The sequence below is a fragment of the Schistocerca cancellata genome, chromosome 5 (assembly GCF_023864275.1).
Source record: "Schistocerca cancellata isolate TAMUIC-IGC-003103 chromosome 5, iqSchCanc2.1, whole genome shotgun sequence".
Classification (NCBI taxonomy): domain Eukaryota; kingdom Metazoa; phylum Arthropoda; class Insecta; order Orthoptera; family Acrididae; genus Schistocerca; species Schistocerca cancellata.
In genome coordinates, this window is record NC_064630.1 from 548,276,314 (window position 1) to 548,298,505 (window position 22,192).

The following is a 22,192-nucleotide window of genomic DNA, read 5'->3' on the forward strand; positions in this document are numbered from 1 at the left end:
ATCACATTGCAATTCTGTATTAGCAGAGTTAATACATTTGGCGAAACGATTTCCATAAAATTTACATTGTTTAACACTGAACTACTTAATTCTTCCCACTGTTTTCAAGTGGAATATGGAACACACACACATGATAAGAAACTCACGCATACAGTTACTTTGCTGTAAGCAAAATATTTGTGCCAAAACAACAGCAAACAATGACTAGGCTCCCCTTTTTGAAAAAGATAAGCAACTGTACAGTTTTCGTAGGTTAGCCAACTTATAGGACTAAAATGTCATAAAAATGAAACAAATGAGAGCAAAACTTTATTTGTAACAGAGATGACTGTGTGCCATGGGGACATCGTGGTGCGTGCAGCCACTTTTAACTCTAATTTGGGTACTTTCTGTGGCCCATTTTCCTGGAAGTAAACTTTTTCTCATTCAGAAAACCACAGCAAATTTTTTAAAACAAAAATTAAAAAATCAAATTTTTGATAGTTATTCACAATCAAGTCCCCTTAAAATAGAAGGCACACCACACCTGGCACAAATAAAATTCATTGCAGCAAGAAAAAGGTGTTTTTATTTACGTAACAAATATTTCTGTGCCTGCTGCGGATGAAGGCCACATGAACAAATCTGCTGGCACCTCAAAGACTTTGAAGAACTTTTAGATTATGTATGATTCACTGTTCTATGTGATTTCCTTTGTGTCTTGTCATTTTCTCACATTGTACCCATACAAATATGTAGTCATTAATTGTATAGTTAATTAGACTATCAAAAGACAAAGTCAGTTACCAGCCATTAAAAAAATTGTCAATAATTAGAAAGTGGGATATAGAGGTGAGATGGAAGCACTAGAATAATCAATGAAAACAACAAATGTTCATTATATTTACAAAAGAACATGAGAAAATCATTGTATAAATATATAACAACATTAAATTTGTGTGTGCTGTCAGTCTTCTGATTTTTCATTTGTGCTTTGATCCCCTGGTTTTGGTGGATGATCTAAAATTTTGTCAATTATGCCAAATTCTTTGGCATCAGTTGGTGACATAAATTTGTCTCTCTCCATGTTCAACTCTGGAAAAAACCGAATATGTACATTAGTGATTATTATAAAAAGAGTAAATATAACTAAAGTGAACACATAAATGTTAATTCCCTTGTGTAATGCACACAGTATAAAAACCTGAGAACACATTTTATTGGACAATTCTACAATTCTCAGAATGAAAAGGGTGGAAATAAATACCTGGCAAAGCTATAAATAAGGCAAAAATGATTATTTACAGGAAAAGTAGCTATCCACATGTAATGCAGCAACACCATGCCGTGAAAAAGATTAAACACTGGATTGCTGTCTACTTGGTCTCAATTGTAAGACACCAAGTGTAAAACTGACACATATTAAAAGTATACACATTAATTCATTACAACTGAAAGAAATCCAGTTAATAGCCATCACATAAGCCAACAAATGTTTAAAGGAGGTCAGATGTGCTTTTGCCATATAAGAAGTTCTTTACACCCTTTTCAGTAATATTTTTTGGCCTCAGGTCATTCAAATGGCATGTTACTTGATCTGACTTATTATCTACACCCAGATACATACTCTTCATGCCACAATGCAGTGCACAGTGGAGGGTACCTTGTACCACTGCTAGACATTCCCTTTCTTATACCAGTCACAAATGGAGTGGGGAAAGAATGATTGTCTACCGTATTTACTTGAATCTAAGCCGCACCTGAAAAATGAGACTCGAAATCAAGGAAAAAAACTTTTTCCGAATCAAAGCCGCACCTGAAATTTGAGACTCGAAATTCAAGGGGAGAGAAAAGTTTTAGGCCCCACCTCCAAATCGAAACAAAGTTGGTCCATTGTAATATGAGAAACAATTTAGGTAGAATGAATGACGATACAGCTACAGTAGTTTGGCTTGAGTCGTAAGCTTAGCAGTTAAGCTTTACCAGGTAGCCACTGCTATGCGTCAGGCGCTCCGCCCGTATTTATATGGGTACCTTTCCTTTTTCACGTGCTTCGTCTAGTTTGAATTGATTGCTTATTTTTCTTTGATCTGATAAGTGCCTTTCTCTTTGTTATAGGTGTTTACGTCACTATAAGCTGAAAATGCATTAATGTACTGTGTCATGCATTGTTCGTCGCATTCTGATAACGAGTGTTAACAACATGTCGCCGCTCGCGGCACGGCTTGCTTTTGTGCACGCTACCACCACTTACAATTAACAAAAAAAAAAAGAGGAATAGTCTGATTAGCGAAACAATGGCAAGAGACTGCTATTTGTTGTTACTTACACTGCTGCTTTCTTTGATAATGATCAACAAGAACCAAATAATAGACTGCGTATGATGGAAGATGTTCTGAACGAGAGTTTAGTGAAAATTTTTCTCCGTTTGAAAATCTTTGCAGACGCCTCTTTAGTACATCACATTCCGCACAGAAATTAGATTTAAAAATCTAGTCAACTGCCATGCTTCATTTCTGACTGTATCACTATTAGGCATAAGAATAATACGAATATAAACATGACATGATATGTATATTCTTCCATGTTTGCTGTTGTCTCACTCTAGTTTCGTAGTTTATTAGGCAGACAGGATTTAAATGAGATAGCAGTAAACGTGAAAGAATACATGGCAAAATGTTTATATTTGTATTATTCTTACAGTGAAGAGAATACTGCATGTGATTCACAATTCATAAAAGTTCCTGTTAGCAACCATCTCTTCTCACAGGTAGCAAAACATTCAGAGCGTAGAGTTGGCCATATTGACAAACATCCCAAACAGTCTTGCCAGTCGCATTTTCATAGTTCATTGAAATGCTGCTACATTCGAAGATGAACAATACGGAATTTGTATTTACTTAGTTGGATAATGTATGAAAATGCAGTGGTCGAAACTCGGGGTGGAAGTTCGTCTTCCACCTTTTTTTAAAATTTATTTACTGACAGAGGTTTTTGTGCCAGTATTTATCTTCGTGCTGGCAAAGCATGCACGTGTAGCACTACATACATTCGACCGCAGAAGTTAGTTGTGGCAGCACCTACCAACATTTTTCAGAACTTCCTCTTACTTTGCACTCGATTCTAAGCTGCAGGCAGTTTTTTGGATTACAAAAAGCGGAAAAAAAGTGCGGCTTAGATTCAAGTAAATATGGTATATGCTTCTGTATGAGCCCTGTCTTATTTTGTCTTCATGGGCCTCACATGAGACTTATGTGGATGGGAGGAGGATTGTGCTGCAGCCTGTCACAGACGCTAGTTCTCTCAGCTTTCTCAATAGTGTTCCATAAAAAGAATGACTTCTTCCATCCAGGGATTTCAATTTGAGTTCATGGAACATTTTCTTAACAGGGACATGTCGATCAAACCTTTCTGAAAGATTCATGCAGATTTGGCCATTGAAGCATCCATCAAACATCGTTACAAAAATTCTATGGGTGCAGTATATGGCCACAGCAGTAAAACAGTCACTATTTAAAGAAATAAAGTGTTTTTATACTGTTTTCACTACGAAAATATATTCTTGAGTCTGTTGCATAGGAAATATATTCTTGAGTCCTTTACACCAGTTTGCAGATGAATTATTAACTAACAAGCACTACTTGTGTCACCAAAACTGAATTAACTTCTAACAACATTTAATGGCTGCTAGCAACAATACCCTTATCATACAAATTGAGGTTAACTCTGATACCCATATTCTATCATCAAATCTCAAGACAAAAGGGAGTCTCTTCATTACAGAAAAATGGCAAGGAAATTTACTTTCCATGGAGTAGCGCTAGAGTTCTAAAGAGCATCGAGCTGTCAGGCGAGTTCTGTTTATTGGGCTACAATTAGTAACAACTGACTGGCAATAAAAAATTCCAATGAATCTTTATATATGTAGTGGAAATTGCAATTTAAATTTTCAAATAAACAAATGACATGGACACAATAGATTATGTATTACAATGCATACATATTTCATCAACATGACTGCCAAGTTTCAATCAAAATGACCTTAAAGAAAGAGAAACTGGGGTCATAAAATACTAAAAAAGTAAATTACAAATCAGATTAACTTCTATATACTACTATATGCACTTCAACTGTTAAATAATAACTTGTAGTGCTTGTGCAGTTGATGAGTAACTATGCACTATATTCAAGTATAGAAGTTAGTTTGATATGTAGTTTGCAATTAGTATACTATTACTATTCCCTGCAACTTTCTTTTTAAACAGATCATTTGATATGACTTGATAATAAGTCAAAACTTGTAATGATTCCATCTGAGTGCTCTGAAGCTGAAATACATAATAAAAAACTTTTCAAGATGGTCACTGTGTTTCCGTAAGACACCATGCCTTGTCTATGTCAACTTATACAGTTACAGTTTTTATTTCTATCAATGTGCTGCATCAATGTTTCTTCAGAAATTTGCAAGAGGCTATACCAAGCTCGTGTTTCATCATTTTGAGTCTGAATATGTCAGTCTTTGTTCTGCATGAGATGCTGGGGGATACGGGGGGGGGAGGGGGCAGGTAGATAGAAGTGGTTTTAGGCAGGTGCGCAAGCAAACTTTAACAACACAGCCTCTTGAATGAATATAAAACCCTTGCAATGATGCAATGATTAACACTGTTTAGGTATATCATACGACCTACAATTTTTATTGTACAAATATTAAGTGAAACAGGCAGTTTCTCAAAGTTTCACGAAGGATTATTGGCACTGGCAGTTTAATTGGACAGTATAACCTCAATCACATCTCTGATGACTATTACACAGTACCAGGAAGATTATGGTTTAACATCCTTTTGTCAATTATGTCATCATAGTCTCAGACTGGGGAAGGAAATCTGCCATGTCAAAGGCATTATGCTGGCGTTTGTGTTAATTGGTTTATGGACACCATGGAGATCCTAAATCTGAATAGCTGGATGGGGATTTGAACAGAAAGCAGATTTAGTCTAAGGCAGTACTTTATTACAAGAGGAATATGCCTCTAACATTACTGTGTGCCAACATCAAACTTGGATCATTTAATGTTTATTAATAAGCTCTCCAATGCACTTCTTTTACAACAAAAGACTCACAGTGTTGGTAACGTTACTTAACCGAAGAATAACCTACATACTACCAGAAACAACTTCAACTAAGTCTAAAACTTACATGTGGGACAGACTGATACAGAATGAGGAGTAACACTGAATATCAACTGAATAGCAAGTATCCAGATGTGTGTGTTCCAGTCCAGCAGACAGTATGCACTTCTCATGTATTAACATAGCATGTAACCGAAAAATTCCATCTAAAAAAAATTACATGCAACCAGTAACCTACAGATCTGCACAGTACAGAAAAGCTGTTGGTGGAAGGGAGGATCCAGATGCCCCGGGTTGTGAAGCAGCCATTGAAATCCATCATGTAATATTTAGCTGCATGTTGTGACATAGGGTGGTCCAGTTCACTCCACTGAATGGCAGTGGCCATTCATCCTGGCAGACAGCTGGTTGGTTGTCATGCCAATACAAAAAGCCATGCAATGACTGCAGCAGACCTGGTGGATGACATGGCTGTTTTAACAGGAGTCCCAGCCTCTGATTGGGGTAGGATAAGCTTGACAGGACTGGAATAGGACGTACTGGTTAGGTGGACTGAGCAGGTGTGTTACACCTCTGTAAGGGATTGGGATTGGGAGGGGCATAAGGACAGACTAGGATGTTGTCGAGGTTGCGTGTGTGACGGAACACCACTTTACAAGGTATGGGAATGATCTTGGATAGGATGTCCCTTATTTCAGGGCATGAAGACAGACTATTAAGGACCTGATGAAGAATGTCGTTCAGTTGGGGTGATATTGGGTGCCAAAGGGAATGTTCCTTTATAGCTCATTCTTGGAGTGGTGGAAGGATTGAAGGTGTGTGGAGATATGGCACAGGAAATCCATTTGTGGACTGGTTCTGGGGACGTTGCTTGTCTGTGAAGACCATTGAGAGACCTTCAACATACTGGGCAAGGCAGCTCTTCATCCAGGAAGGTAGCACATGTTGGGCTGAGGAGGGCCAGGTGAAGTGGATGGGACAGAAGGTATTGGGGTTGTGAAGGGATCAGGATAGGGTCTCCTGGCCCTAAGTCCAGATCATGAAGACGTCATCAGCGAACCTAATCCAGACCAAGAGTTTGGGTTTTGGAAGGCTACAAAGGTTTCCTCTAGACGGTACCATGGTGCCGATGGGTGTTACACAGATTTGTTGGTATACCTTCCCTTCAAAGGAGAAGTAATTGTGTGTCTGGAAATAGATAGTAAAGTATCCCTCCGATCCCCTGCCCTATTCTGGATTGCTCCATTGGCCTAAGTGGCCAGAGAGAGTGGTCAAGTGTGTACAAGGTGTGCTGGTGTGTGTGTGTGTGTGTGTGTGTGTGTGTGTGTGTGTGTGTGGATTCCGGAAACAGCGATCGTGTGAGACCCAACTCGCTTTATTTGTTCATGAGACCCAGAAAATATTAGATACAGGCTCCCAGGTAGATGCTATTTTTCTTGACTTCCGGAAGGCGTTCGATACAGTTCCGCACTGTCGCCTGATAAACAAAGTAAGAGCCTACGGAATATCAGACCAGCTGTGTGGCTGGATTGAAGAGTTTTTAGCAAACAGAACACAGAATGTTGTTATCAATGGAGAGACGTCTACAGACGTTATAGTAACCTCTGGCGTGCCACAGGGGAGTGTTATGGGACCATTGCTTTTCACAATATATATAAATGACCTAGTAGATAGTGTCGGAAGTTCCATGCGGCTTTTTGCGGATGATGCTGTAGTATACAGAGAAGTTGCAGCATTAGAAAATTGTAGCGAAATGCAGGAAGATCTGCAGCGGATAGGCACTTGTTGCAGGGAGTGGCAACTGACCCTTAACATAGACAAATGTAATGTACTGCGAATACATAGAAAGAAGGATCCTTTTTTGTATGATTAGATGATAGCGGAACAAACACTGGTAGCAGTTACTTCTGTAAAATATCTGGGAGTATGCGTGCGGAACGATTTGAAGTGGAATGATCATATAAAATTAATTGTTGGTAAGGCGGGTACCAGGTTGAGATTCATTGGGAGAGTCCTTAGAAAATGTAGTCCATCAACAAAGGAGGTGGCTTACAAAACACTCGTTCGACCTATACTTGAGTATTGCTCATCAGTCTGGGATCCGTACCAGATCGGGTTGACGGAGGAGATAGAGAAGATCCAAAGAAGAGCGGCGCGTTTCGTCACAGGGTTATTTGGTAACCATGATAGCGTTACGGAGATGTTTCACAAACTCAAGTGGCAGACTCTGCAAGAGAGGCGCTCTACATCGCGGTGTAGCTTACTCGCCAGGTTTCGAGAGGGTGCGTTTCTGGATGAGGTATCGAATATATTGCTTCCCCCTACTTATACCTCCCGAGGAGATCACGAATGTAAAATTAGAGAGATTAGAGCGCGCACGGAGGCTTTCAGAGAGTCGTTCTTACCGCGAACCATACGCGACTGGAACAGGAAAGGGAGGTAATGACAGTGGCACATAAAGTGCCCTCCGCCACACACCGTTGGGTGGCTTGCGGAGTATAAATGTAGATGTAGATGTCTGTGAGTGCCTGCGATTCTCATCATCCATTGCCTCTACGGATCTGGATTCTGATGAGATGCAACAGCCCCCCCCCCCCCCCCCCCCGTATGCACCAGGTATGATGTAACACCCACAGCCTTCTTCAGAACCAGTAGCTAACTTCAAGCCCAAACTACTGTCCCACACCATACCACAGTATGGCTTATTAGGATGGTTCTGCCCTTATGAGCCAATTCCAGGGGGTTGAGTTCTTGCTATCCCACTGGGTGTATCTACAGTTCACTCAATATGATTATGCATATGTCTGGTGAGGTCACTAAAGGCATGGTGAACAAGGGGACAAGGGGACAATTGTACGAGTCAGGTCACGTGGCAAAACACCTGTGGCAGATTCACCTGCAAACTGCCACATCTCACTTGTCATCCACCGATGTTTACAGCAAGTGCTGTGTATTTGCTGATGATGATTCTTTGCTATGTAGTTTCCTCCTGGACTGTGATACAAACTTCCTTTTTATCTACTGATGACGTTTGGCTTGTGCAAGGATATGCCTTTCTGCCTAATGTGGGACTGTATGTTATCATCATCCAACTGACCACAGTATTTTTAGTGACTGAACTGATGGCATATGGGGGCACCAAAGAGTGTGGTTCATAACTAAGTGTTTACCAATAGAACTTACAAACAGTATTCTCCAGCACACAAGTGAGTGTTATTGCAATAACACTTAAAAATTATTACTTTCTGTGAATTAATTATAAAAAAAAAACTTATACTTAATAAAATGTGTTATTGGAGTAGAATTACAACATGGACAAAATCCTGTGTGAATAGCATGAAGTTCAATGCAATGGCAGTTGGCTTATGCTTAGAAGTAGAATGAACTACAATATTAGTCACAGAGAACTGAACGACACTACAATTCTTACCTATTTTCTCAATAGGAAGACCCGTATGCTTCACATAGAGTTTATTGATTTGTTTCTTTATTTTTAAAATTTCTTCTACATGAATAAGCATATCAGTTGCTTGACCCTGCAGGAAAATAATTTTTATATTTGGACACACTTTCTACACAATAAACACAATCAGTTTAAAAATTTGGTATTTTGAAATGTCCAATATTTGTTTAGTAAAAATAATAAATTAAATAAAGTTAATAACACAAACAACTAAAAGTAAATTGAAAAGGGATGTACACTGATGAGCTGAAACATTATGACCAGCTGTTTAATAGCATGTTGTTCCACTTTTCAATAGAGATGCTCCTTGACATGGATTCTACAAGTCCTTGACATGTTTAAAGAAGTATGTGGCACCAGATGTCTACACACAGATCAAACAATTCCCACGAATTATGGGATGGTGGTTTACAGGTGCGCAGCTGGCGTCTGATGTGTGTTCCAATCGGTACAGATCAGGCACACTTGCTGGCCACGATATCAATGCGAGTTCACTGTAATACTCTAACCACTATAGCATAATTCTGACCTTGCAACATGGACAGTTATCCTGCAGGAAGATGTCATCCTCATATGGGGAGACTTCAAGCCTTAAGCGATGCAGATGGTCCACAATAATGTTCAAGTAGTTAACTGCTGTCATGATGCCTTTGATTACCACCAGATTCCACAGTAGCCTAACTCAATGTACCCCATAGCATAATTCTGCCCTCACTGGCCTGCATCTCTGGTGCGGTGCACGTTTTGAGCAGCCATATGCCTGGATGACAGTGTGTAAGGACCCATCCATCAACCTAGTGTAACAATAGATCTGATTCTTTTGACAGGTGACAAGTTTCTATAGATCCACAGTGAAAACTAAGTGATGCTGTGCCCACTGTAACCATAGCTGACACTGTCACTGGGTCAACACAGGGACACTTAGGGTCACGTGATGTGGAGCTCCATGCGCAACAATGGCCTTCGGAAGTGTGTCCAAAACACATGCGCCTGCACCAGCACTGTACTCTGTCGTCAGTCTGCCACATATCGCTGCCTATCCTGGATTACACAGTGGGGGATCATCTGACTTCTATGTTCTGTGATGAAACATGATTTTCTAATACCACACAGCCTACTCATTATTTCACCATCCTTCAACCACTTTCCATAGGTGCTCACAGCAGAAGTATGCCAACAGGTGACCAGCTTCGCCATTTCACAGATTTTCATTTCCAGACGCAGCACCACAACAATGTGACCTTTGTCAAAACCACTTACATCAGTGGATTTCACCATTTGCAGCCCATATCTTCACTATAATGACTGCCCATTCATCTCTGTTTCACTTACATTATTACCTTACTGCGTCATGTGCCCGCAACACCACCAGGAGGCATTCAGCTTTGCAGTAGGCAAAGGTCATAATGTTTTGGCTCATCAGTGTATATAACACACTATTCCAAAACAGTCTAATAACAATGAAAGGTATCTACAAAGTTATTATTAAATTATATTCTAACATACAGTGCACTTCTAAATATGTCTCAATTCCAAAGACTTTTTTGTTTTGTTTTGTATTCTCAGTAGTAAATGATATATTTCAGGTATTCGTAACATATGAAATGATTATGTAGCACCACAACAATGAATGTAAAGATCATAACTAGCAGATTGTGATAAACTCACACTGAACCTCAAACTTTCAGAAAAATTGTGCTGGTTCTTTAAAAATTATTACAAAAAAAATGCACAGATAAGAACAAGTGACTATATGGCTTCTTATAGTATCTCTCTCACTCTAAAATCTTGAAAAATTTGCTTTTCCCTTTGTGACACCCAACCTTCATTATCTCTAACTCCACAGGGAATTGTTTCCTAAAGATAAAAACTGTCATTTTTAATACTATTGTTGATCACGAGACAATATTTAAAGCACACAATAAAAAAAGCTTTAACTGATTTGGTGTCCTGCCCAACTTTCAGTAAACCTATGGTCTAATTTCAGTAATCTTTCAGGTATTTAAAAAAACAACGCACAAGGGTGTAATGGTAAGTTTTTCAAGTTCTCAGTATTTCTTGTTGAGAAATTAAGTGTATTTTACAATCCACAAGCTTTTGCTATGCCACTTTCAAAAAAGAGCTGCATGGAATGTAGACAGGAACATGCTCATTTAGAGGGCTTTGGGGAGCGGGGCAATCTAACATACGCATAAGCTGCAAGTAATGCTGTCAGCAAGGGAAGTGGAACTTGCCATAATAAAGCACTTGGATTCAATGTTCTTCCAATGCTTTTTATAATTATCCATCTGTTTTGTTTTTGGTGATATTGCTGATAAAATACAAATAAAGGAGTTAGCTGATATACTGGAGATGATGAGTCACTGATAGGTACAACAAAAAGACACTCAATTTTTATGTTGTTGTGCCCATCTGCAACTCAGCATCTCGCCTGTATCATGAGTAACAACTTTCCTTTTCATAATATAGTTACATTTCATACTGGATTTTCCACTGTTTGAGTTAAGCTGACACGTGAGGAGTAATTTAGAGTTTATGAACTTTCAGCTATAAGGTAGATTGGTAAGCCTAAGTGCTGATAAATATGTCTATTATTTATTTCCATGTATGCTGTGAGAAGCAAATGTATACATGAAGTTTAACAAAAATTGAAAACGTTATCTGCGCTACCCCATGGTTACAAAATGCAGTACAAAGGACCCAAAACAATACAGAAGAATTTAGTGAAAACATTTAAGATGTTCTAGCAGCATGTATTGAATCACATAGGACATTCAGAAGACAGAAATACTCCGCCATTTCAAGATGTACACATTCACTGTTTAGTATCTGTATTATAACAAAGTATAGGAGGTCCCTGACTGGGACACCAAAAAAAATGTAGTTGTTTTAATGTGTAGTTTTTAAATATGCATGTCACTGCACTTTCCTCCTCCTCTGCTTGTTATTTTAGCGGCATGCAGAGCCACTGATTACATTATAGGTGTCCAGATACTATTCAAGATTTTATATAATTCTTTCATGAAACTACAACAGTTGATACAATTTTCAATATGAAATCTGTTTGTACAGTATGTCAAATGAGATAAGGTTTTTCTCTTAATGAAAATGAAGTTTGAATTTAACTGTTTGTAGCAGAATATAAATGCTGAATGTTAGCAAATATAGATACAACTTTTGAACATTTTCCTGCAGACTTAGAAATTTACTTTTATCCAATAAACAAACATTTTTTATGCATGGTTTTTATTTCATATTGTACATGTGCTTGTGTTTGGCATAAATTTTGAAAGAATTTCTTTAAATAAGAAATATGTTTGATGACGAACAGAACACTGTCAGTAACAATATTTGTTGCTCTTAATACTTGTGAACTGCAAGCTACTAATATTTGTTAATCATGCTTGGCATTTAATAAAATCTATGTATTTTCTTTTAAGTACATTTGTAACTTCACTTCTCAACTACAACAGCAGGGTAAATTTAACTAAATAATTTTCAGCCACAGGAAATAATGCTGTAGGAAAGTGCCTCTCACTTAATGTGTTGAACAACACAATTTAGAAAAACATCAACTCAAAATTTATTAAGTTAACACAAAAAGCATTATTTATTCATACCCGAACTCCACCAGATGGTTGATGAATCATGATTCGTGCATTGGGAAGAGAATGCCTCATTCCACAAGTACCTGCAGCAAGTAGTAGGCTGGCCATACTGCATGCCTGTCCGACACACCATGTTGCAATGGGTGGCAATATGTACTGCATTGTATCATAAATAGCCAAACCAGCTGTCACACTTCCACCAGGACTGTAAAACACACAGAGCTAGATTTTACATAAGCTAACATCATTAGAAAACTAAGAGAGTCAGAAATGAAAATCACCTTTCATTTATTTATTACTTTCAATAGCCAAATCATACTTGCTTCCTTAGCACGTCTCTCACATGTCACTACCTTTCATGCTGCCTCTATTTATTATTAAAATATCAAGTCCACTCATAAGAATGTATCTATTTCCTAATCATACTGGAAACAGACCCGAGGGCATGTCCACGAGGTATGGGGCAACTGCTTATAATTTTCACTTAAGCAACAATATTGAATCAAAATCGAAATAAATCATTGGGTCAGGTTTTTACCATAAGAAACTGTGTAATGATTCATACTATCTGACACCTGTGAGTGACACTTAATGATTAAAGTATATCTTTGTGGAGAAATAACATAGGAATTTGCTGTCTGATCAATTCTTGATAATATCTGGGCAATCTGGAAGCACAATTTTATAGCTGTTGGTTGTAATATACGAAAAATCTGCAGTAATGTGTGCAATATTTTAGTTTCTTTTGCTGTGGCAGCTTCCTGTGGAATTGCAGGTACGGATGGAAAAACTGGGATGTTGTTGAGACACTGTAAGAGGGCAGGATAGAGAGACAAGTTCATTTGAAATGCCTGAAAATACAACCATTTTCCTTTAAAGAAAATTGCTAATAATTAGGAAGTAGTTGTAATGAGTTTCTTACAACAGTTTCCAATGTTCAGATGTAACATGTGGCAATGATGAAGAGATTGGATTCCTGAACTTATTGCTGTGCAAGGTGGCCAATTGAAATCCCCCACAGATTTCTACTTTGGATAACCATAAACTTTAACAGGATACCCAGGACTGCAATCAGCTTATTCAGTTTGCAAGATGACAATAATCTGCACATCCCAGAGGAGCAGGCAGTTTATGATTATCAAAATTACAACTACGCCAAGGATAAGACAGCCAGACACAGGAGAGAGAAAGGAACCATCCCAGCATTTGTCTGCAGCGATTTAGGGAAATCACAGACAACCTAAATCAGGATGGCCAGATGCGGGATTGAACCGTCGTCCACCCGAATCCGAGTCCAGTGTCTAACCACTGTGCCACCTTGCTTGGTGAGAGAGAAGGAATTATGAAAAATTAAAGGGAATATATATCAAAGAAAGGGCCATACTTCCTCCCTGTATATTGTTTCTTCATTTTTATGCACAGAGACAACCCACCCACCAAGAGGCAGATGACAAAAACACATAGAAAGAAGCAAAACTGACGTCTTTTGGGACAAGTTCCCCATCTTCTAGCAAAGGAGAAGAGAGAGTTAGGGGAAAAATACTATTAAGGATTAGTGTTCAGAAGAAGGCACAGAAAGAGATACCCAGTATCTTTTATACTAAAAGACAGACATGAAAGAAAAAGAGAGATTACTGGTAGATTAGACAGCATTTTACAACACTAAAGTGGCAGAAGGGGCGGTAGGCAAGTCAGAACTGTGTGGAAATACACATAATAAAGAACACAAAAAGACCGTGAAACTACTAAGTGCAAGGAATATTGTAGAGAGAGGGTGTAAAATAATCAGATGGCTACTTAAGTGCCTTCAGAGGGTTCATCGAACCACTTTCGTACTATTTCTCTGCCATTCCGCAGTATTTAGAAAAAACAAACACTAGATGATTTCTCTCATTGTAGGTGGGCCAGGGTGTCCACAGGTCATGAAAGTCACGAAAAAATAATGAAAATGAACACGTGGTCATGAAAGTAATGAAAATGTAATGAAACTGAGTGGGTGGTTATGAGTTTTATTTTCTGTGTCAGACAGGTGCAGTTCTAGAAGGAAGTGGCAAGTTAGCGCACCCCCAAAGATGTATTCAGCAGTTCATTAAATAAAACAATTGTGTGTGTTACGAAGATGCACTAGAACTCTTAAAAGTCTTATCTGTAGGGGACTTGTGTGACCATCTGTGCAGGCCATGCCAGCAAACCCTCTGCTACTGCTGTTTGCAACCTTGAGGAGAAGGTACAGATGGAGAAATTTGGAGCTATATGTGGTGTATACACCTAGTGGAAATGAAGTATAAATTGAAGTATAAATTGAAGTATAAATTGAAGTATAAATTATAAACTTACCTTAGGGGAAAAAAGGACAGGTATACACTCGCGCGCACACACACTCATATCCACCCGCCATTACACAGACACAAGCAGACATTTGTAAAGGCAAAGAGTTTCGGCAGAGATGTCAGTCGAGGCGGAAGTACAGAGGCAAAGATGTTGTTGAAAGACAGGTGAGGTATGAGCGGCGGAAAACTGAAATTAGGAATTGAAATTGAAATTAGAAATTATCTACCAGGCCTCAATCTCCGCTAATTTCTAATTCTAATTTCAATTTGCCGCCACTCATACCTCACCTGTCTTTCAACAACATCTTTGCCTCTGTACTTCCGCCTCAACTGTCATCTCTGCCCAAACTCTTTGCCTTTACAAATGTCTGCTTGTGTCTGTGTATGTGCGGGTGGATATGGGTGTGTGTGCGAGTGTATACCTGTCCTTTTTTTCCCCTAAGGTAAGTCTTTCCGCTCCCGGGATTGGAATGACTCCTTACCCTCTCCCTTAAAACCCACATCCTTCCCCTCCTTCCTGACGAAGGAACCGGGGGTTGCAAAAGCTCGAATTTTGTGTGTATGTTTGTGTTTGTTTGTGTGTCTATCGACCTGCCAGCACTTTTGTTTGGTAAGTTACATCATCTTTGTTTTTAGATATATTTTTCCCACGTGGAATGTTTCCCTCTATTTTCTGAATGTCTATATTTACAAAGGCAACAAGTCTCATGTAATGACTCTCACAGCAGAGGATAAAAACTATTCACTCCCCACCCAAGCATGCATCCAACTTCTTACACCAATCAGGAACTTTCCCAAGTGATGGAAAAAATGGGTTGACACTAGTTGCTACATTGAGGAAAATGCCAACAGAATTTCAACACAACAGAAGACTTACAAGTACACTCCAGACAATATGGGTTCACAAAAAACATGACACTACTTTCACATGTTCGAAGGAAAAACAGAGTTATTCCGCTGCTCTCCAGTGTGCACCATGCGTCAGACACAAATGAGGAAAAACATAAGGCAGAAATTATTCAGTTTTAGAATGAAACTAAAGGCATTGTAGACAGCCTTGATGAAAAGTGTTCCATCTACAGTTCAAGAAGGTGAACTCATCAATGGCCCATGGCAATATTTTACAGAAGCATAGACATTAATTGTGTCAATGCATATGTATTGTACAACAGCTACTAAGATAATGAACTTGTAAACAAGCTGAACTTTATGAAGAAACTTGCAGAGCAGCTTATTACTCCTCACATGGAAAGAAGAATTGAAAACATACACCTTTCCTGTGAACTGAGGGCTTGTATTGGGAGAGTTCTGGGAGTTAGTACAGAAACTGTATGAGTGGATGCAGCAGAAGACCATTTTGACAAGAAGAAGAAGACTTATAAGCTTTATGATTTAAAAAAAAAAAAAAAAAAGAAAAAAAAAGAAAAAAAAAAAAACCTCTGTGTTCCTGTGCAAAATGATGTGCGAGATTCCTATTTGTCTCGAGTGCTCCAAAAAAGTGTGTGTAAAATGTGTTTCAGAACTTCAGCTGCGGAACAATTTCTTCAGTAGTAGTAGTTGTTGTCTTCAGTTTGATGCAGCTCTCCATGCTACTCTATCCTGTGCAAGCTTCTTCATCTCCCAGTGCCTACTGCAACCTACATCCTTCTGAATCTGCTTAGTGTATTCATCTCTACGATTTTTACCCTCCACACTGCCCTCCAATACTAAATTGGTGATCCCTTGATGCCTCGGAACATGTCCTACCAACCGATCCCTTCTTCTAGTCAAGTTGCGCCACAAATTTCTCTTCTCCCCAATTCTAGTCAATACCTCCTCATTAGTTACGTGATCTACCCATCTAATCTTCAGCATTCTTCTGTAGCACCACATTTCGAAAGCTTCTATTCTCTTCTTGTTCAAACTATTTATCGTCCATGTTTCACTTCCATACATGACTACATTCCATACAAACACTTTCAGAAATGACTTCCTGACACTTAAATCTATACTCGATGTTAACAAATTTCTCTTCTTCAGAAACGCTTTCCTTGCCATTGCCAGTCTACATTTTATATCCTCTCTATTTCGACCATCATCAGCTATTTTGCTCCCCAAATAGCAAAACTCCTTTACTACTTTAAGTGTCTCATTTCCTAATCTAATACCCTCAGCATCACCTGAATTAATTCGAATACATTCCATTATCCTCGTTTTGCTTTTGTTGATGTTCATCTTATATCCTCCTTTCAAGACACTGTCCATTCAGTTCAGCTGATTTTCCAGGTCCTTCTCCATGTATTTTAATACCTACTCCAAATTTTTCTTTTGTTTCCTTTACTGCTTGCTCAATATATAGATTGAATAACATCGGGGATAGGCTATAACCCTGTCTCACTCCCTTCCCAATCACTGCATCCCTTTCATGCCCCTCGACTCTTATAACTGCCATCTGGTTTCTGTACAAATTGTAAATAGCCTTTCGCTCCCTGTATTTTACCCCTGCAACCTTCAGAATTTGAAAGAGAGTATTCCAGTCAACATTGTCAAAAGCTTTCTCTAAGCTTTCTCTAAGTCTACAAATGCTAAAAACGTAGGTTTGCCTTTCCTCAATCTATTTTCTAAGATAAGTCGTAGGGTCAGTATTGCCTCACGTGTTCCAATATTTTTACGTAATCCAAACTGATCTTCACCAAGGTCAGCTTCTACCAGTTTTTCCATTCGTCTGTAAAGAATTCGCATTAGTATTGTACAGCCGTGACTTATTAGACTGATAGTCTGGTAATTTTCACACCTGTCAACACCTGCTTTCTTTGGGATTTGAATTATTATACCCTTCTTGAAGTCTGAGGGTATTTCGCCTGTCTCATACATATTGCTCACCAGATGGTAGAGTTTTGTCAGGACTGGCTCTCCCAAGGCTGTCAGTAGTTCTATTGGAATGTTGTCTACTCCAGGGGCCTTGTTTTGACTTAGGTCTTTCAGTGCTCTGTTAAACTCTTCACGCAGTATCATATCTTCCATTTCACCTTCATCTACATCCTCTTCCATTTCCATAATATTGTCCTCAAGTACATCGCCCTTGTATAGACCCTCTACATACTCCTTCCACCTTTTGCTTTCCCCTCTTTGCTTAGAACTGGGTTTCCATCTGTGCTCTTGATATTCATACAAGTGGTTCTCTTTTCTCCAAAGGTCTCTCTAATTTTCCTGTAGGCAATATCTACCTTACCCCTAGTGAGATAAGCCTCTACATCCTTACATTTGTCCTCTAGCCATCCCTGCTTAGCCATTTTGCACTTCCTGTCGATCTCAAAAATGAGACGTTTGTATTCCTTTTTGACTGCTTCACTTGCTGCATTTTTGTATTTTCTCGTTTCATCAATTAAATTCACTATCTCTTGTGCTACCCAAGGATTTCTACCAGCCCTCGTCTTTTTACCTACTTGATCCTCTGCTGCCTTCACTATTTCATCCCTCGAAGCTACCTTTTCTTCTTCTACTGTATTTCTTTCCCCCATTCCTGTCAATCGTTCCCTTATGCTCTCCCTGAAACACTGTACAACCTCTGGTTTAGTCAGTTTATCCAGGCCCCATCTCCTTAAATTCCCACCTTTTTGCAGTTTCTTCAGTTTTAATCTACAGTTCATAACCAGTAGATAGTGGTCAGAGTCCATATCTGCCCCTGGAAATGTCTTACAATTTAAAAACTGGTTCCTAAATCTGTCTTAGCATTATATAATCTGATACCTTCTAGTATCTCCAGGGTTCTTCCATGTATACAACCTTCATTTATGATTCTTGAACCAAGTGTTAGCTATGATTAAGTTATGCTCTGTGCAAAATTCTACCAGGCGGCTTCCTCTTTCATTCCTTACTCCCAATCCATATTCACCTACTACGTTTCCTTCTCTTCCTTTTCCTACTGTCAAATTCCAGTCACCAATGACTATCAAATTTTCATCTCCCTTCACTATCTGAATAATTTCTTTTATGTCATCATACATTTCATCAATCTCTTTGTCATTTGCAGAGCTAGTTGGCATTTAAACTTGTACTACAGTAGTAGGTGTAGGCTTGGTGTCTATCTTAGCCACAATAATGCGTTCACTGTGCTGTTTGCAGTAGCTTACCTGCACTCCTATTTTTTTTATTTATTATTAAACCTATTCCAGCATTTTCTCTATTTGATTTTGTATTTATAACCCTGTATTCACCTGACCAAAAGACTTGTTCCTCCCGCCACCAAACTTCACTAATTCCCACTATATCTAACTTTAACCTATCCATTTCCCTTTTTAAATTTTCTAACCTACCTGCCTGATTAATGGATCTGACATGCCACGCTCCGATCCATAGAACACCAGTTTTCTTTCTCCAGATAACGACGTCCTCTTGAGTAGTCCCCACCCGGAGATCCAAATGGGGGACTATTTTACCTCCAGAATTTCTTCAATATACAGCAAAATTTTCAAAATACACATTTCTTCAGTGTTTCAATAACATACTTAAAGTGTTATTTAAGATCAAAAGTATTCCGATTGGTAATGAAGAAAAATGTGTATTCCAGTATTTATATGTCTAATCTGCAGACTTTCTTTTTGTACCTATCGATTGAAATTCTTATGTGCATGTTTAACTCTGATAGTCTTATGTGAAAATTCCCTTGTTATCCAAAGGCCTCACCTTCAGCCCCACTCCCAGATTCAACCAAACAGCCCTTATCAAAGATTTACTGTCCTACACCCGTACTCTCTGCTGGAAATAGCACTTTGCCACGAAGAAAAATGATCCTAATCCTACTCCTAATGATCCAACTTCCCAAGACACTATCCAAATTGAACCCTGCCTGGAACAGTTCCAGCCTCCATCACAGTGGGACCCACCTCCTCTTCCTCAAAGTCACCCTCTCCAAACCTTCCAGGAATTTCTGACTTCCAGCCTTGCCTCTCAATCCTCCTTAAAAAACCTTAATCCTACTCCCAACATCACCACTGCTGAAGCCCAGGCTACCCGTGATCTGAAGGCTGACCGATCCATCGTCATTCTTCCGGCGGACAAGGGTTCCACGACTGTGGTACTTGATCGTCGGGAGTATGTGGCTGAGGGACTGCGTCAGCTTTCAGACAACACTACTTACAAAGTTTGCCAAGGTAATCCCATTCCTGATGTCCAGGCGGAGCTTCAAGGAATCCTCAGAACCTTAGGCCCCCTACAAAACCTTTCACCTGACTCCATCAACCTCCTGACCCCACCAACACCCCGCACCCCCACCTTCTACCTTCTTCCCAAAACTCACAAACCCAATCATCCCGGCCGTCCCATTGTAGCTGGTTACCAAGCCCCCACAGAACGTACCTCTGCCTATGTAGATCAACACCTTCAACCCATTACATGAGGTCTCCCATCCTTCATCAAAGACACCAACCACTTTCTCGAACGCCTGGAATCCTTACCCAGTCTGTTACTCCCGGAAACCATCCTTGTAACCATTGATGCCACTTCTTTACACACAAATATTCCGCACGTCCAGGGCCTCGCTGCGATGGAGCACTTCCTTTCACGCCCATCACCTGCCACCCTATCTAAAACCTCTTTCCTCATTACCTTAGCCAGCTTCATCCTGACCCACAACTTCTTCACTTTCGAAGGCCAGACATACCAACAATTAAAGGGAACAGCCATGGGTACCAGGATAGCCCCCTCGTACGCCAACCTATTCATCGGTCGCTTAGAGGAAGCCTTCTTGGTTATCCAGGCCTGCCAACCCAAAGTTTGGTACAGATTTATTGATGACATTTTCATGATCTGGACTCACAGTGAAGAAGAACTCCAGAATTTCCTCTCCAACCTCAACTCCTTTGGTTCCATCAGATTCACCTGGTCCTACTCCAAATCCCATACCACTTTCCTTGACGTTGACCTCCACCTGTCCAATGGCCAGCTTCACACGTCCGTCCACATCAAACCCACCAACAAGCAACAGTACCTCCATTATGACAGCTGCCACCCATTCCACATTACACGGTCCCTTCCCTACAGCCTAGGTCTTCGTGGCAAACGAATCTGCTCCAGTCCGGAATCCCTGAACCATTACACCAACAACCTGAAAACAGCTTTCTCATCCCGCAACTACCCTCCCGACCTGGTACAGAAGCAAATAACCAGAGCCACTTCCTCATCTCCTCAAACCCGGAACCTCCCACAGAAGAACCCGAAACGTGCCCCACTTATGACAGGATACTTTCCCGGACTGGATCAGACTCTGAATGTGGCTCTCCAGCACGGATACGACTTCCTCAAATCTTGCCCTGAAATGAGATCCATCCTTCATGAAATCCTCCCCACTCCACCAAGAGTGTCTTTCCGCCGTCCACCTAACCTTCGTAACCTCTTAGTTCATCCCTATGAAATCCCCAAACTACCTTCCCTACCCTCTGGCTCCTACCCTTGTAACCGCCCTCGGTGTAAAACCTGTCCCATGCACCCTCCCACCACCACTTACTGCAGTCCTGTAACCCGGAAGGTGTACACGATCAAAGGCAGAACCACGTGTGAAAGCACCCACGTGATTTACCAACTGACCTGCCTACACTGTGACGCATTCTATGTGGTAATGACCAGCAACAAACTGTCCATTCCCATGAATGGACACAGGCAGGCAGTGTTTGTTGGTAATGAGGATCACCCTGTGGCTAAACATGCCTTGGTGCACGGCCAGCACATCTTGGCACAGTGTTACGCCGTCCGGGTTATCTGGATACTTCCCACTAACACCAACCTATCCGAACTCCGGAGATGGGAACTTGCCCTTCAATATATCCTCTCTTCCCGTTATCCACCAGGCCTCAATCTCCGCTAATTTCAAGTTGCCGCCACTCATACCTCACCTGTCATTCAACAACATCTTTGCCTCTGCACTTCCGCCTCGACTGACATCTCTGCCCAAACTCTTTGCCTTTTAATATGTCTGCTTGTGTCTGTATATGTGTGGATGTGTGTGTGTGTGTGTGTGTGTGTGTGTGTGTGTGTGTGTGTGTGTGTGAGAGAGAGAGCGCGCGCGCGAGCGAGCGAGAGTGTATACCTGTCCTTTTTTCCCCCTAAGGTGAGTCTTTCCACTCCCGGGATTGAAATGACTCCTTATCCTCTCCCTTAAAACCCACATCCTTTCGTCTTTCCCTCTCCTTCCCTCTTTCCTGATGAAGCAGCCATTGGTTGTGAAAGCTAGAATTTTGTGTGTATGTTTGTGTGTCTATCGACCTGCCAGCGCTTTTGTTTGGTAAGTCTCATATATATATATATATAGAGGCGCTGGCCGGTCGATAGACACACAAACAAACACACAAAAATCTAGCTTTCGCAACCAACGGTTGCCTCGTCAGGAAAGAGGGAAGGAGAAGGAAAGACAAAAGGATATGGGTTTTAAGGGAGAGGGTAAGGAGTCATTCCAATCCCGGGAGCGGAAAGACTTACCTTAGGGGGAAAAAAGGACAGGTATACACTCGCACACACACACATATCCATCCGCATATACACAGACACAAGCAGACATTTGTAAAGGCAAAGAGTTTGGGCAGCCCAAACTCTTTGCCTTTACAAATGTCTGCTTGTGTCTGTGTATATGCGGATGGATATGTGTGTGTGTGTGTGCGAGTGTATACCTGTCCTTTTTTCCCCCTAAGGTAAGTCTTTCCGCTCCCGGGA

General features: G+C 40.2%; 1 protein-coding gene across 2 annotated transcripts in view; it reads right to left on the reverse strand.

Annotated features, from left to right (window-relative positions):
- Positions 1-858: 858 nt before the first annotated feature.
- LOC126188290 (ATP-dependent Clp protease proteolytic subunit, mitochondrial) overlaps positions 859-22,192 on the reverse strand; it is a 41,842-nt gene continuing 20,508 nt past the window's right edge. For both annotated transcript variants that reach the window (XM_049929874.1, XM_049929876.1), the window contains exons 4-6: positions 12,192-12,384; positions 8,539-8,644; positions 859-1,074 (exon numbers count right to left, since the gene is read on the reverse strand). In XM_049929874.1, the coding sequence (XP_049785831.1) occupies positions 947-1,074; positions 8,539-8,644; positions 12,192-12,384 (427 nt within the window). In that variant the 3' untranslated portion in view covers positions 859-946. The remainder of the gene's footprint in view (positions 1,075-8,538; positions 8,645-12,191; positions 12,385-22,192) is intronic.